Source organism: Astatotilapia calliptera, chromosome 9, assembly GCF_964374335.1.
Source record: "Astatotilapia calliptera chromosome 9, fAstCal68.1, whole genome shotgun sequence".
Classification (NCBI taxonomy): Eukaryota; Metazoa; Chordata; class Actinopteri; order Cichliformes; family Cichlidae; genus Astatotilapia; species Astatotilapia calliptera.
The window spans coordinates 8,660,820-8,687,157 of NC_137430.1; the positions used below are offsets into that span (position 1 = coordinate 8,660,820).

At 40.9% G+C, this 26,338-nt stretch overlaps 1 protein-coding gene across 3 annotated transcripts in view; it reads right to left on the minus strand.

The window, feature by feature from the left end:
- LOC113028738 (partitioning defective 3 homolog) overlaps positions 1–26,338 on the minus strand; it is a 352,394-nt gene that overhangs the window by 201,529 nt on the left and 124,527 nt on the right. For all 3 annotated transcript variants that reach the window (XM_080305923.1, XM_026179154.2, XM_080305924.1), the window contains exons 4-5: positions 18,779–18,963; positions 15,041–15,178 (exon numbers count right to left, since the gene is read on the minus strand). In XM_080305923.1, coding sequence (XP_080162049.1) covers positions 15,041–15,178; positions 18,779–18,963 — 323 coding nt within the window. The remainder of the gene's footprint in view (positions 1–15,040; positions 15,179–18,778; positions 18,964–26,338) is intronic.

Sequence of the window (26,338 nt, forward strand, 5' to 3'; positions counted from 1 at the left end):
CAGTTTATGAATAAATTTTTTTTAGTATCTTCAAAACCAATAAGACCTCATTATCAGTGTATTTTAGTACTTTACTGTATAGATTAGTAAAAAAAAAATCTTTTAGATGTCAAGACAAAAATAAAATCTAATTGTTTAGTGTTTTTTTCACCTTACCTTAAAAAAAGCACAAAATATTGCATAATATGTAAGACATGCTTGTTTATGCTTTCAAAATAGTTTTCCTTAAAGGTACAAAGTATAAAACTCACCACTAGGTGTCAGTAATTTGCAGATTGTTTTCTTACCCCTCTAAATTCAAGTGCATAATCGTAGCTATGATGACCACTGTACGACAGACTCTGGCCATTGTTCATTCGCAATTTATCTGCCAGTCCTCTGTTATTTACTCTGGGGGGATACTATAAAACTTTGTGAAAGGAGTTCAACACAAGATGGTCAAAGAAGCTCACTGCTGTCTAATGAGGAGAGCCTAAACTTTTCTGTCAGTAAGTGCTGCTGTTTTTGCCCGTTAGCCTCTGTTAACTGGCATTAGCTTCCGTTAGCTGGCATTAGCTTCCGTTAGCTGGCATTAGTGAAACTCTCATTGTAGTGGCTCTAACATTGTTGAACTCGGACACTTAACGAATATACTTTCATATGACTGTAATTAAACTGCTTATCACAGTGAAAGTTTGATTATTACGCCACAAACCTAAAATTAGCTGGCATAATGTTAGCTCACAACCAGCTATTGTTGTCAACCCTGCTCTTGTCAGCAGTGTGGAAAAAGGAGGGTCGCATGTCTAATGCGGTGACAATGAGTAATTTCAACAATATCAAGAATAAATTAGCATGTTTATGCACATGTCTGTGTGTTAGAGCCCTGACTTCAGTTTAGGAGAAGAAGCTGAGGATGAGGAGGAAGAGGTTTCGGTGGAAATGAGGTGAGAGGAGAGAGAGAAAACAGAGAGAGAGATCAGAGAGAAATGATGAAAACATACATGTGCAAATGGTCAAATATAGTCTGAAAGACTTTTTTCACTGAAAGTGATAATGCATACTATATATGTGGACAGTCTCTAGTCATTGGCGATGGCCATCAATGTTCAAAACGATGGTGGCTTCCACAAACCTGCTCCTATCCATTTTTAATTGATTTATGAGTTTATGAGTATCTATCACTTTGTCAGAGGACATAATTACACTCTAATCAACCTACATTTATGAGTACAACATTATTTTGTACTTACCGTACCTTTAAACAAGGGATATAACAAGCGCTGAAAATTAGAATATGAATTTAAATTTTCCTCATTATATATTTTCTTAGCAATTAAATGGGCAGTACGTTTTATCCCCAGCTGGCCAAGTTTAATATAACTTCCGAAAAGCCTACACTTCTTTTTAATTAACAAAATCTGTCTCTTTTGGTTTTGCTTTAGAAAGACATGGCTTCTAGCTCATAAAAGGGCTCTGATGTCAATTTACTTGAAGCAAATGAAAGGGACAGACAGTTTCCTAATGCTGTTTAGCAAATTAGATCAGAGATGTGAGTGTGCATTTGTCCATATCAGAATGGAGCGGCGAGATGCGGAGGGGAAGAGGTGAGGCAGTGCAGTTTGTAGGCTGACATTTGAAAAACAAAGGCCTGTCTATCTTTTTACTCTTCTTATTCTCCCTCTTTGTCTCTTCGCTTACGCCTTCTTCTGTCACTGGGAACCCTGCTGGGTGGAATACATTATTTTGCCAGGCCCTGTTTGATATTAGGCCTGAGCTGATCTATCAATGACACAGACTGCCTTTGCCTACTGTATCGTTAAATTGCACTTTAATTAAATTAGGCCTGCTAATTATGAGGACCTAAATCAATCACCAGGTCAATAACCAAGGCCCAAAGCGGACGGAGAGGCCCAAGACTTTTTCCAAGCCTCATCAATAACAGCTGCAACGGGAGCAGACCTGTTGTGCCGGAGAGCCGGAGGTTCAAACCGGGTAGGAATTACTGCAAATTAAGTTATCGTCATCGGTTATTGTCCAGAGCGCTTCTTACTCTTAAGCTCGGCAAAAAAAAAGAAAAAGGTTTTTGTATACAGAATGAGGATTTCAAAGAGTTGGAATGCACAACATTTTACACCAAACTTCAAAGATGTGGTTAAAGCATATCTGGGATTTCCGATGCATTAAAAACAACGGTTCAAAAAGTATATGATGACTTGCTAGACACCTGGCTTAGGTGAAAGGAGGTGATTCTGAACAGATAATCCTCGGGGCTGAGTGCGCAGCCCTGCTGAGCGGACGGTCCCAGCTGGATCCCGGGCCTTTATACATGCATTAAAAGGGGAACTGTGGTGCTTTTCACAGATTAATCATCGTTTTGAGCTTATTAAGTGGGAGGACAGTCTGCTTTCCGCTGCTCAGAACATTTAATCCATCTCTCAAACTGTGAAGGTCAGTGAGTGAATGTTGCCCTCATTGAAATAATATCAGCTGCTTGAATTTCAATGGGAGCACCCATAGTTTGGACTGTAATTTTTTTGTTTTGTTTTTAAATTACACTTAGTTGGTGTTCCTGCAATTAAGACAGAACTACAGTTAGTTATTGAGTTGCACAGTAGCTGCCAATAAATTACACTTGCTGCTCCGCTAAACTGCCATCACAACCAATTAATCCAGCAGTTACAGTGGCACCAATGTTTTATCACTGAAGAAATAATATACATCTATATATCTCTATATCGAGAGATAGAGAGTGAGAGACTCATATCCATTGTCCACACTATTTATATAACCTAGAGTGACCTCAAATCTTAAATATACCAAATATGAAGTAGGAAATAAGGATGAAAGCTGTTGAACAATGAATAATTTAGTAGACAGCAAAGCTTTGGTACACACAGCAGCGAATTATTACAGGGGATGAACGGTCCATTCTACAGATCAGCCATTGTTTGCTGCCGTATTTGAGCAGGTGGAGTGGGGCCTCATCTGTAGCGTCATGGGAACAGCGCAGGGTGAGGCGGAGGCAGTGGTGGAGGGGGGAGCTTTCCATTTAGTTTTAATTGGAAGCTGAAATTCTTGGATAAGAGGGAGACAGAAAGCCATTTGGTTTAGTCCTTGCTCTCAGCCAGGGCTAAATGAAGAGGGGCCGTGTGGAGATGAGGGGCCTGTGGAGGGCCAGTAATGAAGAGAGGTCCCAAAAGACTTCAGCACAGCCACAGTAATCTGGTGTGGGACGGGGACGGGGGGGGGGGGGGGGGGGGGCTTGGTTGGATATGGGTGGAGAAGAAGGAAGAAGAAGAAATACACAAAGCGAGAGGAAAGATGAAGGAAAGGGAAGAAAAACAAAGAAAATAACCTGTACGGAGTGCCGAATGCTACAAAAATGCCAATTTTTGTGTGTGTATTTATTCTCTGAATGCAATGAGCACAAGATTAGACAAGGTATTGATTTATCAAAGGAGTGTTCTAGTTAGACTGGATGATAATTAACTTCCTAAACACAACAAGTGATTGCAATCGCTGATGAGATAAGAGCACGGGGAAATCATCAGTGTCTCAACAAACAAGACCGATCATAGCCTGGATAGTTAATTTGCTGCATGTAAACATTGTACACGTGTAGATACGCATCTGCAACACACGAACTGAGCGGCACAGAGGGTGGCCACCATCATTCTTACATATTGTATGAAGATATCTGCGGCAGCCAATCACAGAGCGACTTCAGCAGGACTCTCACCTTCCAAATCAACCGACACAGGGAGACCCCGGCGAGAAACACGACACACATTTCTCCACTCTACCGTTTTCTAAATGGAAAACAGCATCGGCATGCTTCTAGTTGAAATCACGAATTCATGTGGGAATATCAGAGAATCTGTGATGGAGCTCAGCAGGGGTGCTATTCTTCACAACAGCTCCCATGGCCTGTATATCAAAAACATAAAGAGGAAAAATTCCGGGGGAAAACTGCTCTGCAGGGAAAACCGTATCCCATTACAGAGGTATTCTTGTTACACTGACACTATTTATGGTATGCGGGCTATTTCAAATTCAATCCTAGGCATCCAACCTTAAGAAAGTCATAGAATATTGCCAGCAGTTTTGCATGTTTCACTGATGTTGTGGCTGCTATGATGCCATCACTGTTTCGCACAATTTCCTGGTTGTCTTCTCTTTCCATTAGCCTGTTCCCGTTTTCCATTTCTCACTGGTTCTTCATTGCGTTCACCTGTTATTTGGTCGTCTCAGTTCCCATAAGTTTCACTCTTTTCATCACAGGACTCTTTTACCTACCTTACCATCTCTGACAATATAACAATGTTGGATTGTTGGCTGAAAATCCATCCAACAGCACAATCTCAATCAAGTTCGACATAGTTCATAGGTCGCCATCAAAGTTTTACTAGGTAACGCATCATAAGCAGTAAGCAACCCACGATGTCCATCATCAAGTTTAGGTTCTCTAATGAACGTTCATGTAATGCTGGATAAAAATATGCACAATCAACAGCACAGTAATACCTACATCTCTATCTAAGAAACAGAAATGCCCCCAGACTGCCTCCTCCCTCGTCACACTCTTGTTTTAGAGGCTTTCAGTGTGTCCATCTCCTGAGTCCTAAAATGAAACCTTCCCATTTCTCTCCATTTTTATCCAAGTGTGACTACTTTGTTCTCAGCCTGATGCAAATAAAACAAGTCACTTAGGGTAAGATGGGGAAGAAGCTCCATCTCGTGTTCCTCTGTGGACCCGAGATGTGGATGTTTACTGTTGGCTGGGCGTTATTGCATTCCTTCAGCAACTTAAAAGCCTCTGTCCCCCTAATGGGACCTATAAAACAGTGAGAAAAGCCTATTGTGACAATGGACCTCATTGTGCCAGAGTGGATACATTTGGCACTCTGTGCAGAGTGGAAATGTGTGGCATATAAAAAAAGATGGTGTGAAGGAGGGAAAGGTTGAGGAAGGAGAGAGAAATCAAATAAAGTGAAGTAAGTGACTTTGCACTGTGGGAAAATGGGTGATGTCAGTCACCAAAGTTCACCTTGAGCCCCAGTGTCAAGGACTACAAAAAGCTTTTCATTTTACTTAAGCTGTTCCACATCTTTATTATTTCTATCTTGCAATCTTTTGCCCGGGCCACAGTCAGCATTGGTGTAATGCCACCTTGCCAAAATATGGGCTTTGCTTCTCCAACACGACACTTTGCTCCAAAGCCTTAAACTCATACCCCCCTGGGAAAAAATAAATTCGGACTCTACTGAATATGTACCGTAGGCAGATCAGCAAAAAAATGACTTCCCCTTAAGAAACAGTGTACATCTTCCTCGCCTAGCTTTGTTCTCTGCTGCCCACGGTGGATTGGCTCCACGCTGGCGGCCCTCATTTTATTCCCCAAAGTCATTATTGTCTTCAGTTAAGGTGCCCCTGCTCCCTGTGATTTGTGGGTAATGAGCTGGCACCCCCCTGCCCGTGTTCAATTATTCTCATTGAGAAAGTGATTTCTCACTCCACGGAGCAAATTGTAGAAAGTGAATGCATGAACTCTAATCAAGAATTAACACGTTCACAGCCAGTAGTGCAGAGAGGGATAGCCACCTTGATGCAGCTGAGGTACAGTGGACAGAAATGAGAGGGACCCAGAGAAGAGGAGGGTAGAGGGATGGAATAGTGACTAAGGTAAACAGACTTCTCGCCTGTCCCTGAATAATGATCCACTGAATAAAACCAGGCATCCCCATTGAAGGTTGTGCATGAGAATAAGATCAGAGTAGCTCAGAGAGGCCTGTGCACAAAAAATATCTAATCCTAAAAAAATGCACTTTGACAAAAATGAAGTTGGCAGCAAGTGAAGAATGGTGTGGAATGGTCACATTAGGAATAAGTGATTACAAAAAATTTTCAACACAAGAAATATGCGCATGAATTTTATGCATTTCAAGCTTGAATGAGTGAAACTCTAATCTCAGCTGTCCAGTAGCACACGTCTTCACACACGTGTCGCGGTGAGACAGGTTAAACATTTACAGTACAGCTGACAGAGAAGAGCGCTGGCAACGTCCAGCGTCCAAAACAACGCCCAGTCTTGTATCCTGTTCAAACAAGATAAGAGAAGACGATTGCACAAATATTTAAAAAGTTAAATAATAAATAATAATGAAGAACAAGATGAATAAACTTTTTTTTGCTGCATATAGAAACGGCACAAAGAAAGTAACATAGCTTCGGGACAAAAAGCTGGTTACCTGTAGTTAAGTGTTGTGCACACACACGTGTAAATAAACCAACATTGAGAGTCATTGTGATTTTTTAATGAGATGTTAAGTAGCATTATTTTCATAATTAGTCAGCTATTTCCCCTGCTGTGGAGCCAATGAACTAAATAACACTACTGACGGCATTTCACCTGCTCCCGTACTCCGGTCTGAAGGTGAGCTGACATGTACACTGACTTGATGACAGAATACACAGAGTCTGTATGCATTTCATTGCTGCAGGCTGTCTGCAGGATTCTGTACACAAGGCTGGAGGCTGAAACACAATGGGGTGTACGTTTTTTGAGCAGTGAAGTTATCCAATTTAGACTTTATTATTAATTAGACATTTTTCCCCAAGTGTCTTTGGGATTAGATAACTATGAATTTTAAAAGTGACAGAACTGATATTGAGACAAAGGCAAGGCAGGAATGCTTTTTCTTGTTTGCTCAGGAACATCCACCCTTCGTTTGTTACATCCGATTTCAAAACGCCACTTGACACTTCAATATGAGACCTCATTGGCCAGTGGGTGACATCATAAGGTGTCGATTTTTAATCTCCATTTGTTTGTTAGAAACCTCAGGACCAGCTCATCATCACTTTATGTACAAGAATTTTTCCCAAAATTGCAACGCTTTCAGTCTGTATGTATGTTACACAATAAATTTGCATGTGAAATTTGTTTAACTTTGTTCAGTTTTTTTCGGTGTGTAAAAACTTCTATTAAGGACCTTTAAATGTTTTGGACCCATATTAAAACTATTGATATTTATTATTATTATTTAAAAACAATAAGCAAGAGATTAAACCGACAGAAGGACTTCGTAAAGAAGTGTACAGGACAAATACATCTAACAAAAAGCTCCAGTCAGTGCAAAGCAGAAGTCACAAACCCGACGTTCTAACAGTGGTTCAGCGGCAATGGCTAATTAAGAGTGGCGAGGCATTTGTGAGGCTCTGCATTGTTCTCACTCAGGTCCTCAGTTGGACTGAAGCATCTCTGGTGAGCTGCCATTTACACAGGACTCCCAAAGGAGAGAAGAAAAATTAGCCCGCCATGTAAATAATGTGAATTTTAAGTAATCAGTGGCAGAATTAAGTCTTTTCTTAAAATAATTATTTCATTTAGGTGACATAATTACACTAACAGCCAAAATGACTTATTAAAAAAATCATACAGGACAAAAATTAAACAAAACATTGTAGAGAACGAGCGCAGGAAGAAGTAGGAAGCCACAAAAATGTCTTTTTTCCTGAAGATTCAATGAGCTAGGAGCCAAAGCTGAACAAACAGCTGCACCTACTGGTCAGACCCACCGGTCAGCAACTAGTTCAAAACATCCTGAGTTCATGTTGCATGTGTGCATACACCAAAGTGCATGTCTACGGACTTCACACAAACCATGGTTCATTCCGTCTACATCTTCCTTGGTCTTTCAAGAGGCAAATCCAGGAGCACACTCTTCCAGGATTCCTGCACTGTTCTGGAATGTGGCTTATTTTTTTTATTTGTTCAGAGTTTTACATTGAAAACATGCCCTGCTGCATCTCAAACATCATTGCAGTATTAACTGAACATAATGAACACAGCACGAATGCACGTTACAGCCACCAGATAGAAGTGGAGGTAGACGGTGGCACAGGCAGCAAGACTGTGTTAGGCAGGCTGGGTTTGGGGGTTATTGCTGTGTTTTCTTTCCATGCTCAGCTGCTCTAACATTGCCTGTGGCTTGCCTCGGGGTCTGCAGACTGTGTGGGCTTTACCAAGAAGCTAGTCAGGAGAACTTACCAAGTTCACTCACCAACAGCAGTCCCTAAAAATTAAATGCTAACTTCCATACTGACGTGTCCAAGAGTTTTTCCTGAATTTTAGACCTGCCACTTCAGAACCTTCACTGCTGTGTTTATTGTATTTGTAATGGAAGAAATGAAATATCCTTTGATTAAATAAATCAGTGATTCATTATGGATCTTATATAAAGGTGTATCGTTCCTGTATAATGAAAAAAATCAACAAGCTAAACAAATAATTAGTATTTAGAGGGAAATATCAGTTTTGTCTCTTACAATGGCGCATTAACTGCCATCATGGCATCATGCGGAGTGGGGCAACAACAATAATCCTACCGCAGCTTTGTAAAGCACTTGACTCTAACAGAGATCAACTCAAACACTTTAAATCTAAAACAGAAAGCAGACCTCTGACAATCTCTTTTAAGCTACTCAGGAGACTCGTTCAAATACGAGCATTCACTGAGCCTTATTTTCAGTGGCCAACAACTACTAGTGACAGAGTGGGAAAAGAAGAGCAAAAACAACAATAGAGTCGGTCGGTCGCAAATGCCAATCTGTGTTTGTTCAGAGAGAGATCTTTGATGTGACAACATTAAAGGGAAAAAAGGCAGGATTTGCGCTGCTGCTTGCTCTCTTCTTCCACCTTGAAGTTAAACAGACTCATCTCCTTTCAACGTGCTGGCTTGAGGATTTAGCTGGCCGCCTCACCACTTTGCGTTTCTTTTAAAACTCGCCAAACAAGGTGCCTCATTTAGACAACACAGAGAGAAAGAGAGGGAGCCCGACTGTTGGAGGCTTGATCAAAGATGTGTGATCAGAACTGTTTTCACCCAAACATGCTTTGGAAGCTGTTATGTAATGTTTTAGGGGTTTTGTGTTGCCTTTCTCCGAGTCTGTCTGTCTGACTTCAATATGTTATGGACTTTACAGTATTTTTAGAGCCTGTACACAAACAAATAAATCAAAATATGCTTTTCAAATAACACTGAACAGGCATAACATTATGATCGATGACAGGTGAAGTGAATAACACTGATTATCTCTTTATCATGGCACCTGTTACTGGGTGGGATATATTAGGGAGCAAGTGAACATTTTGTCATCAATGTTGATGTTAGTAGCAGGTAAAATGGGCAACTGTGAGGATTTGTGCAAACGGATTATGAATCACATTGTGATGGCTAGAGAGGTGGGTCAGGGTATCTCCAAAACATCAGCTCTTGTGGGGTGTTCCCAGTCTGCAGTAGTCGGTATCTCTTAAAAGTTGTTTAAGGATGGAACAACGGTGAACCAGAGGTCATGGTTGGCCAAAGCTCAGTGATGCATGTGGGGACCGAAGGCTGGTCTGTGTGGTCCGATCCAACAGACTGTACAGCTAATGTAGCTCAGATTAGAGAAATGTTTAATGTTGGTTCTTATGGAAAGGTGTCAGAATACACAGAGCATCTCAGTTAGGTGTGTATGGAGCTGCATAGCTGCAGACCAGTCAGGGTGTCTATGCTGACCCCTGTACACTGAAGAAATTGCCAGCAATGCACATATGAGAATCAGAACTGGAAGACAGCACAATGCAAGAAGGTGGCCTGGTCTGATGGATCATGTTTTCTTTTACATCAGTTGGATGGCCAGGTATGTCTGAGTCCCTTACCTGGGGAACACCTGGCACCAGGATGCACTATGGGAAGAAAGCAACTGACGGAATGGACGAAGCCAGGGTTATGCTTTGGGCAATGTTGTGCTGGGAAACCTTGGGTCCTGCCATCCACGTGGATGCTACTTTGACACATGCCAGCTATCTAGCATTTGTGCAGACAATGTACACCCTTTCATGGAAACGGTACTGCTTGATGGCTGCGGCCTCTTTCAGCAGGATAATGCACCCTGTTGACTTGGCCTCCAAGTTCCCCAAATCTCAGTCCAATTACGAATGTGTGGGTTCTGCAGGACAAACAAGTCCAATCCATGGAGGCCCCACCTCTCAACTTGCAGGACTGTTGCTAACATCTTGGTGCAGATACCCCAGCACACCTTTAGGGATCTAGTGGAGTCCGTGCCTCGATGGGTCAGGGCTGTTTTATGGTAAATGGTAAATGGCCTGTATTTGTATAACGCTTTACTTAGTCCCTATGGACACCAAAGTGCTTTACACTACATTCAGTCATCCACCCATTCACACACACATTCACACACTGGTGATGGCAAGCTACATTGTAGCCACAGCTGCTCTGGGGCGCACTGACAGAGGCAGCAAAAGGGTTTTAGCGGCAAAAGGGAAACCAACACAAAATTATGCAGGTGGTCATTATGTTGTGCCTGATCTGTGTATTAGGCTTATTGTTTTGCTGTTTGTGTTTTTATGTGTAGATTAAATAACCCTACAGTTAGCATTTATACATTAGAATGTTTCTGTCTAATACTATCTCTGAAATCCCAAATTGTGAGCTTTGCCAATATAGCTCAAACACATCTGCTTCTCTTCATGTTAGCCTTGATTGGGTTAAATCCTTCAGTGATCGACAGCTGATGTCAGTCCTGCCTCTGCTACAGCTCATGATAATGGCCCCTGGTCCATCATCAAGGCCGCAAAATAATACAGTGGAGAACCACTCAACCAGATCAAAATGTGTATGTGGGGGAGCGTGTGCGTGTGCAATGCTAAGCAGGAAAGCCCATTAACATTCATCAGTGGGATAATAGGCCAGCATTAATGTCAGCTGTTTATATGAAGAATAACTCATAAGGCCTTGGTGTATATGGGCTGATAAAGCGTGCTTTTCTCCACGCCGCATTTGGCAGAGTGTGTGTGTGTGGGTGGTGAGAGATTTAGGGGTAGACGCTACTGATGTCTTAGATTGAACCGTTTGATACTGACGTGAATTTATTGACTTGTTAGATAAACATAGGACAATTGCCTGATGTAACTATGGGCCAGCCGTCCTTGTCTTAGTACGTAGGCTGAAAGTCTGCACAAAAGAAGCGCACGAAAGCACCAAAACGAGCACAAATCAATACATTTTACCAAAGCACCTGGGAGAAGTGATGTAAAATAAAATCTCAAGAGAATTCAACCCTGAATCCATAGTTGATCCCCTGCAGCTAAACTTCAAACTCATCCAGCTTGAGAATACCAGAGTCACAGATTGTCCAGTTAACTCCCCCGTGCACCTCCTTGGCATTTTAAGCACAGGAGTCAATGTGTTATTTTATTCAGCCTGACTTTACATTTTTAATTTATAGCATGAGCTGGGAAGGCTTGCTTAAATATGAATGGTGAAGCGAACTCACTATCCAGAGCATGCCAAGCTGCTTCACACACATCGACCACGCAACTAAAAGATAAGTACTTCAAATTGAAGCTATTGTATGAAGTTAAGAAATGACGCTGCTAGAACACCTATGCGCATATAAATACACAAAGTAGTTGCGTGTGTGTATTTTGTTCCAGTCAAAAGAAAGAAATGAGGATGACGCCCGCTCTTCGGTTTCTTTGTTTTACTTTTATCTTAACTCATAAAGTAGAACGATAAAAACACAGCAGATAAATAATCCACGATAAACAACAGCTAATTGGTGTGTTTTTACCAAAAAACCTTGGCATATCTGTACGTGTTTGTGTGTTTTTATGTGCGTGTGTACACTCATTATCGCTGCCGACGCTTTAGCACTGATCACAGTTCTTTTTAATTAACCCACGCTGTGTATTTTTATCTCGCGATCCAATGCTGCTGTTTTGCTCGCCCGTCGCACAAAGAAGACAAAATATTGAACCGTCACGTGTGGGAGGGAAGGCAGCGATCGAGACTGTGATACAGCGAGTGCAGGGAAGGAACAACTGGGCTACAAGGTGCGACTTTGAAACTTATACTGTGTCACCCCTAATGAGAGGATTTGTGCTTTGTGACTCAACTTAGTTGCACGGCTGTCAGATTATAAACACTCAGGTGGCACCGAGGATTAGCCACGGTGAGGGTGTCGTGGCGCTCCTGCCGTTAATCATGAAATATTTACACGACTCCACCAGTATAGCTCATGTTCTTAAATAATAATCTCTTTTTTTATATTTACACTATACTTGGCTGATAACTATTAACTTGAAAGCTTTATCTTGGATTTAGGAGGCTTCATATTTTGAACAAAATCCTGTTCTTGAGCTGTTTGCATGTATACGTGCCCTCTTGATAAACAGTATGTTTTCAACTTCAGCTATTTTTACAATAGCTTGATTGTAGCATCACTGCTTTCAATAGGTGCTCATAATGTTTAGTAAGAGAAAGAATTCCAAACACAACCATAATGAGACTACAGAGAAAGAAGGAAGACTTTATAGTCATTCGAGCATCTCACTCTTTTTTCCTCACCCTTTCTCGGCTCTTTTTTTATTCTTTAATGGGCCGATTAAACACCATCTGCATGAATCAAAGCAGGTAGTTGAGGTACAGACCGGCAGACAAACTGGGAGAAATCCTCTTCACATCAAGCTCAGCGTGTTCGACACTTCCCAAGGTCATTTCCACCCTCCCTGCAGAGAGCCTCTGTCACTTTTAATAACTTTTAAAGGGAGAATATTTTTTCGCCTCTGACAGACTGAGGAGTTGAGGGACCAGTCACAGGGTGAGTCAATCACAAAGAGCGAAGAGGGTGTGAGGCGAGGAGACAAGCCTGCAAGGACTAACATTGTACACTGTTACTTCATGAAAAAGTATTGGACAGAAGTCTGATGTCAGTCATTGACCTGGATCTAAATTGGATTGGGCAGTGAGCAGTCGCTGTCACTGTAATAACTCTGTTATCAGTCGCAGCTGTGACTGACATTACACTGTGGTCAGAGATAACGAATCATGCATACTGTGAAAACACAGGAGTAAACTATGATCAAGAAACGCTGTGTAGTTGATGCCAAATCATGCATCAGCAAAATAGTGTTATTAAATAATACTCCTACTTAATAGGATATATAACTAGTGTATAATCTGCTGTATAATTAGAGCAACGGGATTTCAATGTGGACATGAAAACTAGAGTACCGCTACTTTTTTACAGAGATACACAGCCTCAACTTCTCCTCTCCACAAAACAAATCCCCACATTACTGTAATCACATTACACTTTTCTGTAACACAGTAATGTAACACATTACGATACAAAATTCAGTAATTATGTCACAGCTACTTTGTTACTGGCATTACAAAGGTTTGTCAGTTATCTACATGATGGACAGTTAGCCGAAAGCTAGCCAACAACCCAGTGACGTTAAAGCTGGGCGTATGCTGACCCCAGGCCAGCAGCCAGAGCCAGCACTTCAAACAAGTGCAGCCTCAAAGAAACTGGTGAGGAGTTTCCATTTCTATCTGTATACGTTTCTACAGTAGAATTTTGTTCATACGCAAGAACTAAAAGAAAGATGGTATGACTCTGGTGAGTCAAGACAGAGATAAAACATAAGTGAAAATGAGTTTGTCTGCTATCAGTTTGTGACTAAATCGGGGCAATTTCATGCAATCTGTTGGTGATAATACAGTCATTAGTTGTGATAAATCCGTGAAAATTACAAATTTGTTGCTCTCTGTTGGAGATATATTGCAGTCTAGTTCCACAAAACTCACAGATCTAAAGCAGAAATTCAGAATCTTTTCTGACACACACTTGCTTCTAAATAGAAATATAGTCAGAATAGCTAGCAACCGATTGAGTCAAGTCCTCTATTGCAAATGGATGCGTCGCAGGGAAGTTGTGGTCATCAGCACAGACTCACTCAGAGTTTGATTGCAATACATTGCCAACCTGTTTGGGTCTATACGTAAGATGGCATTTATTTGTAAATGTTTGTGTCACGGTTCTGGGTCAGGTTTGACCCAGCATTTTGAGTTCTTATGTTTTGGTTTATTTTTGAATGATTGCTTTGTTTCTCTGATGCTATGATGATTATTATTATTAGAGTTCCATGTTTCTGTTTATCCGTGTTTAAGGATTTGTTGTTTCATGTATTGTTTGAGTTGCATGTGTTTATATTCTGTCTGCGTCTTTGTTTAGTGGTTTCTTGTTTCCTGTTTTATTGTGAAGGTCTGTGTCTCATGTGAGTGTGTTCAGTTCTACTGCTTCCCTGTCTCGTTAGTCCAATTTCTCCCAGCTGTGTCTCCCTCCTGTTGCCCATTCCCTGATTACCACCCTGTGTATATTAGCCCTGTGTTTTCCTGTGCTCAGTGTCGCGTCGTACCATCAGATTATGCCTGTGTGTTTCTGTTCTCAGCATTCAGTGTTCACTTCATGTTTTGTCTTCATGCCAGCAATAAAGCTGAGGTTTTGAGTTGTATTCAGTGTCCGAGTCTCGCATTTGGATCCTCCTCTTCATCCGCCTGCACACAGAGCCCTGACACTTTGACAATTTGTACGAGGGTGATTGCAGTCAGACTGAGCTGGACCGTGGCTCCTTGGAGACCAGTTGCCTCCCAATAGGTATATTTATATGAAAAAATTTATTGCAATCACAGGGCAAACGCAGTTTTTTTCTGAGTTGCAAGGAGGTCACTGTCTTATTTTTACTGAAGTGTAACTGAACCTTAACAAGTTCCATTTTGAAAAACCCGAAGGCTTGTACTATATAGAACAAGTGTATGCCCGCTTAATTTCTAGACCAACACATTTTGTATCCATTGATCAATTTACAGCAAGAAAGCCCACTATCCAAAGTTCAAAAACCCTTCCAAGTCATTGCCTCTAAGCAATATTCAAGTAGAGATATTGAAATTTTAGCTCAACACCACTGATTGCTAAGCACATACACCAAATATCTGAATCTGCAGATCCTCTTGTACCAAGCCAGGTCAGTTTTGTATCAGCACATCACCAAGTGAACCAACTTGTTTTGTTTTATTTTAGACCAACCAGTGGTGGCTGTGGTGAAAAATACAAGCTGCTATGAACTGGTCAAGCAATAAAGATGTTTATCTGCAAACCACAAATAAACCATAGAGTCTCCAATTTCCTTAATTGTCCACCAACAAACCTGTTCTTGTCGATCGAGCCATCGATCTACCATTGGATGGTTGGCACTAAGGGAAGATCGAGTCATCTCTCTTTGGAACTGAGTGGACCAGCCACTCGCATCACGAGGAAGACTACGGTAGGCATGGGCTCCTCTGCCCTGCAAAGAAAGAGGAAAAGGCAGAGACATTAAAAATTGTACACCACTGTGGTCCTGCTATCAGAAGAAGTCTTTAATGCACTCGTATAAATACTCTTTCTAAAAAAAAAAAGAAGAAGAAAGAAATTTGGTACATAATTATCTAAAATCCAGGACGAACCTGATTTTTGAAGACTGTACCATCTTTGTGGTTCAGTTAACTCTCACTCAACCCTTGCTCCTGATATTTCATTACAGCCACACCTGAGCTGCTTGAGGACCTTTTTAATAACAAGACAGCTCCAACTAGGATTTATCATTACAAAAAAACCCAAAACAACTTCACAAAGCTCCTGCCAAGGTAATGTCATACATCAGCATACTTGAGCATAAAATATTACACTGGCCACAAGCAAAAAAACACACCCAGGCACAAAAGATAATATTCCACACTTGCTAGCCTTGGCTTAGGAATCTCAGCAGCTGAAGGTCAAGAGTGAAGTTTTTTTTGAATAGAAGAGAAAGCAAATCAATAATTAAAATCAAAGCCAAGTGATTCACCAAGACAAACAAGTAGAAAAGCAACCATATATGGTCTGATTAGTCACAAAAACAGCATATAAAGAGTAAGAGCGAAAAAAAAAACATTTTGGGGATTTTTAATGAGACATCACAATTGAAAGAGAACACATAGTTGCTTAACAAATCACAAAATAGCAAATATATCAAAACAACGCAAAAACAAAGGAGCTTAAAAGAATGGGAGGGAGAGCCAGCAGTGTTTGGCTACAGTTGAATGTGACATGCAAGGGGCCTGATGAAGGCATAACAGAATTATAAAACTGAGCTGCACAACTGGCCTGTGTATAGAGACAGCCCTGATACCCATCGCAGCCTCAGACACGGCACGACAAAGGACCCCCCTCCACAGAGTTTTACGACACATCAGATCATAAAATGTAGAGAAAGCCGGATACCAGAGAGGCTCAAACTGACTGTCTAATCCCTATGGGTGATTTTGCTAAGTGCAGATAACCCTAAATACCAAGTATTGTAAAGTCATTGGCAGATGTGATGAGTTTACAGTGCTAGCCGATGACTGAGTACTCTCACTGACTTTTATTGTTGAGATTTAGCAGAAAAACTGAGTCTGACTGAGCCGTTTTCAGACTAGTTGGGGAATTGAACACGTGGCTGGCTTTAGTCTGTAAAAGGAAACGATCCTAGACAGTGAAGAGACTTTGTTATGAGTAAGTTGCTTTTGGCAATGCTGAAGGATGTTCCTTTTCAAAAATATGGTGCCAAGAACAAATACTACACATGCTGACTAACACATTCTTACAACATATGCTGTTAATTTCATAAAAACAGACTTGAAATGAATATATGGCAGTTGGTGCAAGAAATAGATTAAGGGTTACAAGGACTAAGACTCCCTTTGTAGTTGAAAAAAGTCTGGTTCTGTCAGCTGAATAAAAATGACAGCATCCTGCTGTTAGCTCGTCACTTTTCACACCATGCCATTTCAAGCGTCTGTGGCAGGATGGTGTCTTAAAATGCACTACATTCAGATAACATCTGAACTGCTGCAGATGGGAGTCAAGAACTAAATGGGACACAACATTACAAGTTGGGCAGCTGAACATTATTAAGGGAATTATTGATTTATAGTGGCTTGGTCATAATAACTTTGAACTCGACATGTAAAATGTTGCTTTGCCAGGAAGGTTTTTTACAGGAATCGTCTTAACCTTTTATTGGACAAGAAGCCATATTTGGTGACTTCAGTGGACAAAACAATTGTCCTCCCCACGACTTACCAAGAGGAATTTCTCCCAGCCAATCACAAAAGATCAGGTTATGTGACAGATAGTGATATTATTGTATCTGACCAGTCAGTCACAGCCTGTTGCATTTCAAGCTTTTAATTTTTTTTACCCCTACATTACACTCATACCGTACTTGTGGTCATAACATCAAAACTGAGTGTGTAGTTTGGTTTGTTTCATGACCTTATTGCAGTTTTCTAGTATAGCAGTTAATGATATATAACTGGTGACTATTTTTACAGTACATCTTATTACTTATTACTAAAATTTATTCAGTAATTATTTGATATGTGTGTTATATTTACGAAAATTGCCAGTGTGAATAAAAAAAACAATGTTCATAAAAAACATGGCTTTATAAACATATTTGTGTTTATCCTACAGGTCTTATATACAGGTTTGTTTGTTTTTTGGTAAATACGTATACCATAAACAGGAAAGGAATCTTGATTTGCACTGTAAAATAACTTTTTTTTAAAAAATCACACATGTGAAAAAGTCCTGAAATATCCCCCAATAACACGGCAGGGTTGAAATTTTTAATGTCTACGTGTTTTAATGAGAGCCCTATAAAGGGTTAAACCATTGCTTTATGTATGACTAAAGTAAACTAATAGAAACTTCTAGTTTAAACTACCGTATCCGTCTGTTTAGTGTGTGGCGGTGTACATAATCTGGAATCCTCTTATTACATCAACATAATAATATTTATCCACGATCCACAAACATCGTTGTGGATGTGGAATCCTCTATGCATGGTAGGACGTAACAGAAGGGCTAAAGACATGCAATCCATATACAGTCAATGAAATTCAAAGTCATATTTCAACACTCCTGATCCTCTGCTTTCCCATTTTTATATTCAGTACAAGCACACAAACATACATAGTTGCTCAGTTCAGTAGTTCAGAACAGAATTCCCACTAACAAAATGAGAGCTCTGATTTCAGCCCACACTCTTGCTTTTACATTCTGTGGGCCGTGACAACTAAAGTGTCTCTATCAGCCCCTTCTCCCAGACACGCTAATCACACGCAGAGCTGATGTTTCACATTTCGAACATTCAATAATTTCCCCATTTGTAACATCCCCGTTTGATGGGAACATACCTCTCCCTCAGTGAGAAGTAAAGGGCTGTCAGCACGGCAGCCATTGTGAGAAGTTAATTGGCTTTCTTTTACTTTCAGAAGCAGCAGGGAGGATGCACTGGAGTACCTGAGGTGTGTTTTATTTCATTTTATTTTTTTCTGACTAATAATCAGAGGCTTAAAAGCACCAAGAAGGTGAATTTGTAATAAAGGGAATGTGTTTAAGAATCTCCGCTAATCCTTTTGGATGACAAGAAGGGGTGTTATCAGATGGAACTAGTTTCAGATAAACACTATCTATGCTACTGCTGGATATCTGCAAGCAGGGCAGCACAACTTTCATATCTAACACTTATTTCTTTGATTTGGGGCGCAGAGGAGACAAGGAATGAAAATGAGGGAAGAAAGGAGTAAGTTGAAAACAGAGACTGGAGGTTGGGAAGATTTCAGAGCACATATCTCGGGCATTATAATTGATGCAGCACCCGTACATCAGCAGCCCTATCTTCTGGCCAAGGTGCTGCTGGAATAAGTATGTAATAGTTCACAGTAGTTTAAAAAATAGACTTTATTGATCTATTGCATTTTGACACCATTTAGATTCCAATAAATGATCTTAACAACTTAATGGTGCATCATACCAGGTATCATTGAGGCATTCGTGCACAGTTTATTGGCTACATTACCACAGAAGGTGTAGTTACCTTTTGTTCGAGGCTCCCTGTTTCATTGCTGGGGTTTCGTTTATGGTTGGGCTTCTGGAAACCAGGGGTTGTGGACCAGCGAGTTGGATTTTTTCTGGACGGTTCTTCTGGAGCAACCGGGGCCTCGCCTGGAGGAAAGCCAGCCAGTGCGGGATCACTACTGCGACGGACATTGAGAGACATGTCTGTGGAGGGGATTACAAAAGACAAAGAAAAGGAATTATAGCAAAATCAAACCACTTGCCGCTTTATCGATTTATTAAGCGGCTCGCTTTTCACCTTGGTCGTCAAAAAGTTGCCCATTTTTGGGAGGTGCTGCTACATCCCCTGCTATACCTCCTTAACAGCACTCCATGAAATGTCAGCTGAGACATGGGAAGTGGTGATTACAAGTACTCGTGTTTTTATGAAAGGTCTGTTAAGCCCAAAACAACACTGCGCAACTCCACGATGGAAAGTTTAGCTTGGCTTGATTCCATCTGTGCTGAAATACATTACTGTAGATATATTATACACACAGTTTTGGCTGGGGAAATTACCCAGACAGCGATAAAAATATATATATTATATAAAAGTACATGTGAGAAAAAAATTAGATGTGATTATCTAACCCCTTGCTTGGTCGAACCACTCTAAAAATAACAAGTACAATAATAATTGCAGGAAACTTGCTCATATATCATGATCTGACTATTGCGATAAAGGTCATTCTTACACACTGTGCTACCCAACTCAAGTTGATTCTAGGAAGTTTCCAGGGGACTGAAATTGAGTCTCAGAGCCAACATTTATTCTTTCCATCAAACGTCTAACAGAAAACTACACAGGAAACACTGGCCCATGTTTCAGCTGCCACATTAACCGATCTGTCATGAAAACTTGGTATAAAGTTCCCACATTTGATTAGAGCTGCCAAAACAAGTAGAGGGGATGAAGTTGCTCCATATTTCACACTCCGGTTAAAACATTCAGTGAGAAATCCCACCGATGTCTGCTACAAAGTCAAGACGGTGAGTATATCCGTTAGCTGTGGTGTAAATCATCTGGATTTTCCCAAAAGGCCATATGGATTTGTTTATGACGTCCTAGCAGCCTGTGTGTTACACCCATAATTATGCAAATAGTTGGGTAACCACCTGTCATCCATAGACAGATCATTGCACTGAGCATATGCCAGTGTTAAGCTTCCATCTGATACAACCGAGACACGTCTTAGTGGTGGGAGCGACGCATTCTAATCATGGATTACGCTGTGCGCCAACTCGTCTGTTATTTAACACCGTGACAAGACTAAGGAGATTCAAGAACAACTGTAAGTGTTTCTTGTGACCACCTGTGTCGAGGCAGAAATAGTGACTGAATCCTGCAAATAACAGTGAAATAAGCATGTGTTTCTGCACCTAGTACACTAACTAAACACCTCTTATCAAGGCATCCCAGTTCATCTTCATTCACTCACATCCTTTGTACTATCTCACTTACTTGAACTTGTGCTAATATCCTGATAAAGCATCCCCTCTACTTAGTGTTTACTTGGCGCCAACTGCTTTCATTTAATCCTCCCCTACCTGATAAATCCGTAGTCTCAATATTATAATCAGGGCTCAGAGGCCCCGAACTGTTGTTCTCTCTCTAAGTCTTTTCTAGAGATGATGTGGTCTAAGAAGTGGAGCTTAGTCGAGTGTCTGCTTAGTCTGAGTGCTGCCATTAGGTGCTAAAAAGACAAGCTTGTCCTTTTTAGTGTTCTGGGGATTACGTCAATATTAGATCTCTTAGCACCTCATAATTTATGACCATTTCATAAAGTCAAATTTGTCATCGCTGTTAGTAACCACTGACCTAGAAGACAAAAGCACACATTACATCTTTAGCTGTCGCCCAATAAGGTCCTCGATCCAAAGATCGGTCTTGTTTTTCCCACACTTGGTGAAATGAATAATTATGACATAGACACAGATTCCCAATCCATAGTCAGGACTTAGTGACATTACAGCAGTGTATTGTCAATTCAGGGTAATGTAAACGTAAAGTGCTGCAAAAAAATTACATTTTTGTGTTACAAAAAACTCTTATTGTTGCCAAGTTTTCGGTGAGATTTCATTACAAAAGTTCTCTCCCTCCTCCTTTGTCTCTGAGTGCGGTAACTCCGGTAGAAAGGCTTCGTATGCAAATAAATTTATGATGACATCTGGAAACTTCCAGGAACTTTCTCAGCAGCAAGAAAGTAGAGATGATGACAGGGTTTTCAAACTGCTTTTTTTTTTTTTTTTGGGTGAGTAACTCAACTTTATAAAGCGCCATTTCTCATGAGGAAATCATCGGTGCAACTCGAGTTCTTCTGCAGAAACAGGTAACTTATAAAACCTACTTTCTCACTCACTGCTAAACCATAACAAAAACCTCCACCCCAAATAAGAGGGATTAAATCCCTCACCGGCAGCTTGTACTATTATTCCTTTGTTTCAAATGTGTTTCATTTTTTTTTGCCCACTGCCCGAGGCTACGTCAGAGCAGCCTGGAAATCACATCTAGCAGCCAGCCAGTCATTGTGTGTTCGCTTTTAAATTAGGTTGAAGACCTACTAATGGCATTTAATAAACTTTTGCCCCTTTCAGTAATGGCTGGTTCATGTCCAGTTCAAGCTCTAATGATATTCACTTCAGACAGCAGGGGTAATTAACATCCAGTAGTATTCCACACGATGACTTTGAGATAGCACGCAAGCTGCACACAACAGAACTATAAAAAAGAAAGAAAGACAGAGAAAGGGCACAGGAATGGGTTAGAAAGCATATTAAAATTCTCAAAGTATTCATATTAAATATTTGTATTTCTTTTAAAGGGAACCTTTTCTATGTTTTCATAGATTTGTGTGTAGTTGGGGCTTGCACAAGACACTTGGTATGGATTAAAAGCCTTGTTATATTTCCCATAATACCTCAAGGCTCAGTTGATAGATGGATGTTTGCAGGCCCTTAGAAACCATGACAACTTCAACATTCAAGCATTAAGGGTATAAAAATCACAACACATGGCTCTCTTTTGGATCGATTCTTACACACTAAGTAATAATACTCTGGCTCTTTTACAGTTTCAGTCGATTGTCAAAACTTTAGTTTCAGTTTAGCGACAGCTTGCTAAAGTGTTGATCCACCGTGGGTCGAAATCCTTACGGATCAGCTTCTAACAAATAAAGGAGTTTGTGCTCGTTTGTGTTACGAAGGTCACAATATGAAGATTCTCTCCAGTCCCGGCTCTCCCTGACCAATTTCCCTCTACTTAATTTGTGATGGGATTATCCCAGCAGTCCGAAGGGTTTGGTTATCCCACGTTTAATAACTAGCACTGCCACTTCAGACCGAGCCAGCAATCGATCCACACTGAAGCGGGAACAAAACCACTCGGGAGGGGGGATGGTGAGCCTGGCTAATAAAACGAGGCCCTAATCCAGCCCCTGCAGTGAGGGATTATGGTCAGGGCACAGGGTCATAGTGATGTACACACACCACAGTTTACCATAGAGACGTAGGGCTCTCCAGGGGCAATTATCTCATGCCGTATCATCCTTTATTTACCTTTCACCTTGTTTGGAGGAGAAATATATTCATTTATATAAATTATGTGGATAGAAATACTAACTCTAATGGAAAACAGCAAAATAGTCTTGAGGTTAGTAGTACATTTGAGAATGTTCATTGTAGAAATAATAAATAATATAACTGTATAATGGCCACAGGTTAGTATAAAGCAGGGATTTCTAACTTTCTTTACATCATTTTATATCCTAATATTAGAAAAGAAGTGTAATTCATAGACTGGTTCTTATATAGTGGTTTTCTACTTCACCTGAGCACTCAAAGTGCTTAATACAACTTCCCTCATTCACCCATTTACACCCATTCTCACTTTTCTATGCTTTTCTGAGATAAGTGCTGTCTATCTAACATTCATGCTCATTCATACTCCGAGGGAGGCATCTGAGAGCAACTTGGGGTTAATCTCTTGCCCAAAGATGTTTGGCACACAGACTGGAGGAGCCAGTCTGTAGATCAGGAGTGTTTTAACAGTACATGTCAGTTTTGTTACAGGATGAAGAAATGCTGCTGTAGTTCCCCAAAAGTTGATTCTGTTCATCTCGACGTAGCGTTTTCAGCGGGAGAAACGTTTCGTCACTCATCCAAGTGACTTCTTCAGTCTCAGCTGACTGCAGGTTTCCATAGTGACTGACACTAGCACCACTGAAGGAACAATGTGCTGGGAGTTCACTGATCATTAATATGCAAATTGTCATGACCATTGACCAACAACCACTGATCAAAGCCCACTGATTGAGCATGCATCAAGCTGCTGTAGTTCATGAAAGAAATCTGTCAGCACGAGCCTTTGAGCTAAAACTGTAAGAAATAAACAGCAATTTCTTCTGCAGATAATGAAAACAAATATTTATGTCATTTATTGATATTACATCAGAGTGGTATGAATAGCTATGATCTTTGTCAGCAGGACAAGTTGTAAATACATTTAAAAGTTCAAAATCCACGCCCTCCTCCTCCTCATTTTTCAAAGCCATCCAGTGAGCCGTGTTCGACACACCCGGTGTGTATCTGTATGTATCTGTTTTGTCATTGCTGTTTCATTGTGCTTTTAGTTTCTTCTGTTATCTTTGACCCCACGTCTCTGTCATCAAGTTTAGTGTTCGTTTTCATGTCTCTTTTTTTTAACGCCCTATTTTACTTTGTCAGTAAAGCTCTTTCTTTGTCTTGTTTTTACTTCCTGGTTGTCATTCATTTCCTTCCTTTCATGACTACCTGCTTTATCAACATTGGCAATATTAGCTTTACCTGTTTCCCTCCCACCTGTGCCCAGTCACCCATCAACCCCTCTGTGTGTGGGTGTGTGCGTTGTCCTGTCTTCCCCTTTGTCCTTGAGTTTTGACTTACAAACCATAGAATGACCGTTTCTATGTTTTTGTAAGAGATGACCTCTTTAAAACGTCCCTAAACTCATCAGCTCAGTTCACTACATCGCTACACACTTTTCTACTTAGTCACCAGTCATGCTGGACATAAACAACATAAACCAGTAGCAGTACTTTTTCTTCTGTAATAACACAGCAAAAAAATGTACTTCCAGCTTAGTTGCAAAAGAAATGGGGGTCAGCTCTAATGTATTAGCTGTGGAAGTTTGCAATCACCAAAATGGCATGAAGTAAAGAGTCCTCACAATACCTGGGAAGCTGGAAGAAGCCCTTCCCTCCTGACTGGCTGCCAATTCAAGGTAATGGAGCTAGAGCTTCAGCATACTGATAAGGTTACAGAAAGGACACGGTGAGGAGGATAGGCTGTTTCTGTATTGTTCTGTTACTCATAATCACCATTTACCCAACATGGGTTAAAAAACAGAATCAAATTCTTCTAAATAAATTACTTTTATACTGTTTATACCAACATAAGACGAGTAAGTTACAGTATATTCCTCCTTTAAACACCAAAGCCCTAAAGAGTCAATATTTGGAAGTGCTGAGAGTCTAGACTATTTAATCTAATATTAGTGATTTCATTGCCACCTGAAAGCATCAAGCTGAAGTGTGTTCTCCTGTTGCTGTGCCACTGCAGGGAACGGTCACAAGGCTCAAAACTGCAAGTGTTCAGAGCTGAAACTCACAAGTTTTCAAGTGTTGACCAGTGTGACAGCAATTTGCTTTGAAGCAGATTCATCCTTTAACCTGAATATTTGAGGTGGTTTTAGGAAAAGCAGGTGCACTTAAAAAAAGTATTTTTAAATGACATCATAAACTCTGCAGCGTAGCACACATTACAGAAGATGAAATGCGATGCTGTATCGGAGGTTGCCATTTTCCTTTACAGTAAGATGTGGGCTAGAGGTTACAGAATAAATGAAGTCAGGCCCTTACTATTATTTAAATCGAAATGTGTGCCCACTGTAAGCATGCAGACACTTCTGGCAAACCGGGGATGAAGACTATGTGCAGGGTGAATTTGGTATTTTCTCCCGTGGACCTGTAGCTGTGCTGTACTCTTGACTCTTTGCTTTTACTTCAGGCTGATTTAAATATAAATGTCAAGCGACCATGGCTTCATGAAATGTCTAAAAGCTTTTTTTTTCGTAGGCTACTTTGAATACTTCAAGCCTGGGCCAGTTCAATGTCTGAATAAATTATAGCACTGAGCCATTTTCACCCTCTCTCTGCAACCACCAACTTCATATTGATGTCCCCTGTGTGCAGTGAGGGGAGATTTCCACTGAAAACACCCTGACCTGAATCATGTGCAGACGGACAAAAGGTTTCTTTTTTGGGGGGGGGAGGAGAAAGACAGTTCTGAGTGGTGGGAACCACGACTGTGGCAGAGGGGATGAAGTATACATTAGACTTAAATAGGACGCTGGACGACCCAGGGCCAGACAAGGTCGAGAGTACCACTCAAGTGCGCGTCTGTGAAATGTTTGGCAAACTAATCTGATGTAATGCCAGAGAGTGAGACGAGACAAACTCTGAATAAACATCAACTGCTGACCTTTACAAAGAGCAGAAGATGTAATCCACTAGATGGATGGGCGGAAAAATACTTAGATGCTAAATGGCATTTATGAAAACAAACCCCCTTTTTTGGCTTTAATGCTAATTGCTCTGTTGACTGCACACTGCGTTTTAAGTCTACACAGTTTTAAGCACAAGTATGTTTATGCTCCGAGACAATCCAGCACATAACAGCAGGGTGCAAGATGCTAGCAGGCAGGGTATACATGGAGCGCCATAACTAAGTGGCTGGCATATAATACAGAAATATCTGTGCCGAGTGTGGCCTGGAAGGTCCCGAGGTCAAAATGGGAGACGCCCCCAAGGGTGGTCAAGAATGACCAAGCTAACATCCTGTGGGACTTCCAGACGGACAAAATGGTGACGGCTAACGAGTCAGACATAGTAATGGTGGACAAGCAGAGGAAGACGTCCATAGTGACAGCAAAATCAGGAAGAAGGAACAGGAGAAGCTTGAGAAGTATGAAGGGCTCACAGAAGAACTCGAGATGTGTAGGGTGAAGGTAACAGTGATCCCAGTGGTAATCAGAGCACTAGGTGCAGTGACTCCCAAGCTAGGCGAGTGGCTCCAGCAGATCCCAGGAACAACATCTGAGATCTCTGTCCAGAAGAGCGCAGTCCTAGGAACAGCTAAGCTAACTGCACAGGACCCTCAAACTCCGAGGCCTCTGGTAGAGGACACGCACTTGAAGGATAAAGATCAAATATGACAGTTGGATGCAGACTATAATGTGATATTTAGAATCCCCATATAACATTCCCTATATGCTTATGCAGTACAAACAGTGGCAATCTTTTATACAGCTCTATAAAGCATTATTACCAGTTAGACCTTCAAAGTTGATCAGCTTATTGACCTTAAAGGTCAGAGGTCAAATGTGAGCTTACTACCATTCAACATCTACCTAATGTTTAAGGTACAAAAGGTCATCTTTGCAGAGCATTATAACACCGTCCTTCTTTTTCTACTTCTAAAGCTCTTTGAATGGCACATTCTTCCA